Source organism: Leptinotarsa decemlineata, unplaced genomic scaffold (genome assembly GCF_025532065.1).
Source record: "Leptinotarsa decemlineata unplaced genomic scaffold, Ldec_3_MD MMD2_tig00000035_RagTag_RagTag, whole genome shotgun sequence".
NCBI lineage: Eukaryota > Metazoa > Arthropoda > Insecta > Coleoptera > Chrysomelidae > Leptinotarsa > Leptinotarsa decemlineata.
In genome coordinates, this window is record NW_027412540.1 from 7872709 (window position 1) to 7879708 (window position 7000).

Here is a 7000-nt window from a genome sequence, read left to right on the forward strand (position 1 = left end):
TTCATTCCACTACATACCGTTGTCCAACTATTGTAACCTTAGATAATATCTTTTTCAGAGTCACTCAGATTATATCCGCCATTACCTACTTTGGAGAGGAAGTGCATGAAAAGTTATAAGATTAACGGTACTGATTTGATCATAGAAAAGGGTACATCTATAGTTATCCCAGTATTTGGAATACACAGAGATCCCGAACACTATCCAGATCCAAAAAAATTCGACCCAGAGAGATTCAGCGACAGTAATAAAGGAAACATAAAAGCAAATACCTACCTTCCATTTGGTATTGGTCCAAGAAGTTGTATAGGTTCGTCATATTTCTTTATTGGTCGTTTATACCGAATTCAGTTTTTTTGAAGTTGCATTGAGACTATGAACATACAACAAACATGTAATGAACACAGATCAGGAAAAAATATATAAATGAAGAGTATCAGTATGACATCATCACAATAAAAATTAATTTTTAAATTTAGTGCAAAACTTTCATTTTGATTATAAATTATTTATATATAATGTCGTTTCATTTTTCCAGAAACACATGGGATTTGAGTATCATATTCTGCAATGAAAATCAGTATCTGGTGATTTTTAAGTAGAAAGAGTTAGTAATTTTTTATTCATTTTCCCTCACTTCTGGAGGATATGAGCTTTGTAATACCAACACCATGTTTTCTGAAAAATGTAAAAGCTTGAATTTCATTTTGGAAATAATGAATGTGGAAATTGAGTTGATAATCATTCTGACGCAAATTCTTGACAAAGTTGTTCAAAAATCACAGGTGAAATTTTACGAAACTGCAACGGTTCAAAACAAAAAAATTAAGGTGGAAATTCAGCACCTCATGAAGCGATAGGTGTAGTAGCCGTGAGAGTAGTTGCAATGCATAGGTATAGTTTTATATATATATATATATATATATATATATATATATATATATATATATATATATATATATATATATATATATAGGTATATATATATATATATATATATATATATAGGTATATATATATATATATATATATATATATATATATATATATATTATATAAACACTTCACTAACTTTCTTCCAAAGCTTGTTTCACTATCACTGTCGTCATTTATATTGATAACACACCTATTTCCACCATTAATATGGAAGGGTCCTATCTCCATATAGTCTGTTTCAACTAAAATTACTTTTTTAATCCTTTTCTGCCAGTCTCCTTCGGTAATATTAGATACTTCTTCTTCAATTAGCTCTATTACCTTCAAATTTTGGAAAATTATGTTCACGACTGATGCTTTGTTTCAATTTTCCCCAAATCAACTCGATGGGATTGACAACGAAAAATAGAGGGGAAGTCTTAGTACGGTGTGTCCATACTTTTCAGCAATACTCTCAAGGCCATACACTTTTTCGGATGTTTTTGTCTGTAAAACTTCAAGAAATTATTTTTTGTTATAGTAATCTTCAAAATACATATTGTTATCTATTATAGTCCGGTCAATTTAGACATTCGAAGCTACCTTAATTCCTACCAAGCTGAAAATCAGTGAGATTGTTCAAAGTTTGATCGACAATGAAATTTGAAAGTTTTGTATCTTTCTCCTGTATGAAAAAAAATGTATTCCTAGTTAAAGGTCAAAAAAATTAGTTTTTCGAGATTTTCAGCAAAACGGTGAGTTTTATCATAAATATACTTCAGACAAAAATTGTAGGTCATAAAATTATCTACAAAAAAATGTATCAAAATTTTTTTTACCAGCCACCGTTTTTGAGATATAACGATTCAAAAAGTTGTAAAAGTTGTAATCGTCATAATATATACATGTTTCCACGTCACGTATGAGGTAGTATACTTAGCGGGTTTTTTATGATTTGGTTTCCCCAGTAGACTTGTGTCAGTTGTGATCCTGTTCAATTTAAAACTATTGCAGAGTAATGGATAATTGCAGAGATTGAAAATGTAAAAGCAATTCAAGTTGAAAAAAGTACTGAAATTCAATCGTGACTTTCGAATTTTTCTTCTTGTTCTTCTTCTTGATCTTGTTCGTCTTGTTCTTCTTCTTCATCTTCATCCTGAGCACATGTAAACTGCGTTAATAGCGATGTATCGCATGTCGCCTCGTTGGAATCAAACGAATCCTCCACTGTTGGTGATTCAATATTGGAGCACGACCGGCCTTGACAATGTGTACATGCTAGAGAACAAAACAGTCCGGCTTTTTTGCAACCACATTTAGCACTGCACACCCTTTTGCAGTTGCAAAAAATTGTGTTCAGCAGTTTTTTCGGCTCAGGTGGAAGTAAAGTTTGGACTGGTTCTAATGAATTGTTAACCATTTTCCAACACTAGTCTTTTGGGTCTAGCTGATAACCAAGCCACACTTGAACTTGTAAATATACCCAAAAATGATGTTGATGAGCAGCAAGTGAGGTTGAAGGAAGACAAGGTAATGGCACTTTTGATATAAATGAATTGATGGATGTAGCCGTTACTACGTGGTAGGAAATAATAATGAAGAAAAGATAAATTGAACTGTCTATGTTTTTTACCACTTTCTTTTGCAACTAACGTTACTGCAGTTTCGTCCTATAGGACATTTTCAAACTTATACAGTTCATTGTATGTATGTGAGTCGTTGATTTACGTTGTGAAGTGATACCATAAAAATTTCAATATGAACTACAACGTTTTGAAGATGAGTTCGAAACTATTTTCCCGAACGTTTCTTTCCTAAGACGGTTGAAGAGTTTTTGTTTCTGGGTCAGAAATTGTTTTTCTCACGAAGAAATTCGACATGTTTTGTCCATTCTGTATAGGTACGATGTTGGATCAATATATTTTATTCAGTTCGAAAATTCAATTCGAATTGAACGAAGTATATTTTTTGAAAAGACTGATTTTTGGAAAGGGATGGTTTTGACTTTCTACTTCATCTTTCTACAAAAAAAATGGGAACTTATCAAAGAAAGAAGGAAGACAATCAATATCAAAAAAATTACTCTATACAAGAATGTGAAAACCATGCAAAGAAGTAACTTCCCAACAAAAATTCAATAAGAGCCCTTCCAAAGCTTTTATTCTAATATAAACTGTGATTTACACGTAAAAAAACATATGAACACTGAATTATATGACAAAATTTTTTCTTTACTCAGTTTGTATTATTCCAAATAATCGTTATGGAATCAGATCTCATTCACAGGATCGCCATTACATACTGTCATCGATGACATGAGTGAATTACACTCATTTGTGACATATAGTCGTAATTTTATGAATGAATTGATAGCTTCATCTCATACGGTTATCCAAATTTGGTGCTGAAGAGCCGATAAGGCAAATGTCAAGCCGAAACATCAATCGAATGTATATAAGTGAGGATGACAGTATTTCATGTAAGTGGATCTAATTTACATTTTTTCATTTCTGAACTTTCTAGAGCCCCTGAAGACCTATTTACAGGTCTCAACAATTCCTAGCAATCCCCACTCATTTTGTGGTCGTTCTTTAAGGCATGTTGAACTAGATGCCTCTGGTCATACCTTCTATCTCAATACTCTGACAGTTTATCAGATTGCCCCCAACATGAATGAACAAATCCATATTCATCAGCAATGAAAGTGAAGAAACTCGATCAAGAGATTGCAGGAAAAAAATGTTTTCCATCTGAATACAGAAGAAAACAATTCGAATTCCTATGATAGAATGGATAGTTCGATTGAGAGCTGTACTTATAATCAAGGAAGGAAAAACTCACTCGTATCACATTGGGTTTGGATCACATTCGTATCACATTGGTGTCACATTGGGTTTGGATAGAAGTTTGCCAGCATTCAGTCACACATTAACAAAATACACGATTTGCCAAAAATTCTATCGGTCTCAGTATTACTTTTCATCAACGCCGGTGTTACCCGGGAATGCATATTATATTTAACTCTCTCTTTATTGTATATGTATGACTTATTGGAAAAAAACAAGAATCCAATATAGTGCTTTGATGACGACTGCACATTTGTCTCGTAATAGGGAGCCCAAGCGGGGATTTCGGGATTTACTTAAGCACGGCAGATTAATATACAGGGTTTTACCTTGTACCCGGTTAAGTACCTCCACCAAATATGAGCCCCATATATAAGGCCGCCTGTGAGGGATAAAGGATCAGATTAGTAAAAAAAATTGATCATCAGAAATTCTCGAGAGCGTCAGATCAAGGTGTGGTGAGTTAATCTCCTGCTGAAAGGTGTATATTTCAGTAATCTGACAATTTGAGAGTGACGTAAAGGAAGGAGAGGGCAGCAAAGTTGTAAAAAAATAACGTCACTTCGACATTTTCGAGCGTAGCTAATTTTTTTTTCATTTTGAAGGAAATAATTCAAGGATAACGAAAAATATATATTCTGACAATTTCCGCAAGCCGAAATAAGAAAAATTCGTCGATAAAGTTTAATGCGTGCAGCTGTGTGATACCTATATTTCCCTCTCCAAGTTTCTATTCCTATATTCTCTATTCACTTCTTCTCTGTCTATTACTTTCTCACTCCGTCCCCACTCTGAATTATGTTGCCATGACGTCATCACAGCTGATCACATCAGAAACTCGTTCGTGATGAAGATGAAGATGATGAATAAATTGATCAATTAATTGATGTATGTAGAGAAATTAAATTTTCTATGTTTTTCACCACTTTTATTTGTAACTAACGTTACTGCAGTTTCGTCCTATAAGGACATTTTCAAACTTATACAATATATAAGGATAAGGATTTCAAACCAATACAAACTTTGAAAATATCCTTATAGGACAAAACTGCAGTAACGTTAGTTACAAATAAAAGTTTCATTTCTCTTTTTTTCATTAATTAATCAATAGATTATGAAAAATTTAATTTTTTTGAGCATTTTTTAAAAATTATTTTCTTATAAATATAAGTATTCTACTTGAAAAACATACACTCATTTATTTGCATGCTATTTCCTAAGCTTTTCATTTAAGTAATTTCAATGAATTGAAAAAAATTTTAAAAAAATTTATTTTGTCAGATTAAGCGAATCCCTCTAGATAATCGTCAGATTATGAGACAGCACGTCTAAAACATAAAGGTGAACCATATATATCTCAATCTGACGCGCTTGAGTATTTCAAAATGGCAATTTTTTTTGTACATTATAATAATGACCGCGAGTTTGCGTCAGATTGAAATCGTCATAGCTTTTTTTTTGTTACACTTAACACCCCCTTAGAAAATCTGGCGCGCTCGATTGAATTTTTTTTCTATTCACTTTTAACCCTTACGTACAACCACCCACATCATGCAAACGATCAGATTAACATACCAATATTATCAAAAATACATAGGACATTGATGCTATCTATATCTGACGCGCTCGAGTATGCCCATGTGACAGTATTTTTTTACATATTTAAAAATCTATAGCCGCTTTCCCCACCGATGAAAAGGTATTTATTATATAATTTTTTTTTCTTATCATCTAAGCTTTGCAACCTAATATGTCTCAATGACGCTCGACTAAATCCCCATTTTGAATCGTGGGCTCCCCCGCTATCGTGATTCCGTTTGGATTCCAGGACATCGGCTGCGGATGCACATCTCCACCGCAGCAGGAGGTTACATATCTTCATGAGAATCTGGAATATTGTTTTGTATAGTGGGAATTACATTCAATTACCCTAATTCAATGAATTTTTCAAATGTTATCCCTTCAACCTTTTTGAATAAAAATGAGGGTATTCAAAATTTTCTTTCATGTATTTTTGTGTGCGATGTAGAAACCATGTGACCGTTGGATAAAAAAAATGTAGTTTTGCAAAAATGTGATGTATGGAAAAAATATTTTTCCTACTCATTTGAAAATTTGACGTGGATGTTGAATTGCCTACAATATTTTGTTGAAAAAATATGTAATCTTCTCTACTTTTTTTAAGTTTCCAACTACAATTAGTTCAGTATATTCCATGTATATAAAATATTCAGATCTTCGATAACTAACTATATTTTGAGAAATATTCAAAAGCTTTGTTTTCGTGTAATTGTACCATATTACAAAACTCACTGGTAATCAATATCATATTTGCATTGAAAATCCACATCTTCAGAAATCTACATGAACGTATAAATAATGGTTCCACGAAAGAATGAAATATAATAATTTGTGCAGACAAAATATAGTTGACCACCAGTATCGTATCAATGAAGTAATAATGGAATGAGTTGGTTCAACAAGTAGTAATAACTAATTTATAATATCTTTTTAGGTCTTCGTTTCGGATATCTTATGGTTCAAATAGCTCTTATCGAAATTTTGAGAAGATACAGAATCGCTGTGAGCCCATCAACATGTTTGCCTATGGATATGGATAAACAAGTTTTGATGCTTCTTCTGAAAAATCCAATTCTGCTAAAAGCTACGAAGATTTGAATATTGTGTTATTTGTGAATATTTTTGTATTTTTATCAAGTGTGACCGTAAAATCTATAATCAATAAAAAAAACATGAATAATCGAACATATTTTTCGAGTCTGCTCACTTCAGATGAAAAAAACTTTATCAATTGAATTTTAATACGAAAATTGAATCTGAAATTGATGAAGTGGAATAATCAAATAACCACCTAAATGTATCGATTTCAATATTCAGTGATGAAAATATGTACGTTTCGTATGGAGTTCCGTAAATAGAATGTTTTGGAAGGTTTTTCATTCTGCCAGTGGAACATAGAACATAGAAGCATGGAAACATGGAAAGCATAGCATTTTTTCAGGTCATTTCCCGAAATTCTATATCTGAATTCCATCAGAACTCAGCCCAAAATTATATTAAAAAAAAATCAGTCATAAATTCTGAATATTTTCTCATTTCGCTAAAATCGCATCTTGTGTTAGGAATTTTGCAGGAGTATTTCTCTCATTGCCATTGAATTGAGAAACATATTCCTGCAGGAAATCAATAAAATTGGAATTGACGTCCTTTGAACATCC

At 32.3% G+C, this 7000-nt stretch overlaps 1 protein-coding gene across 2 annotated transcripts in view; it reads left to right on the top strand.

Moving 5' to 3' along the window:
• Nucleotides 1-6531, top strand: part of LOC111508881 (cytochrome P450 6a2) — a 39902-nt gene extending 33371 nt beyond the window's left edge. For both annotated transcript variants that reach the window (XM_023164508.2, XM_074171814.1), the window contains exons 7-8: nt 59-310; nt 6277-6531. In XM_023164508.2, coding sequence (XP_023020276.2) covers nt 59-310; nt 6277-6440 — 416 coding nt within the window. In that variant the 3' untranslated portion in view covers nt 6441-6531. The remainder of the gene's footprint in view (nt 1-58; nt 311-6276) is intronic.
• The last annotated feature ends 469 nt before the right edge of the window (nt 6532-7000 follow it).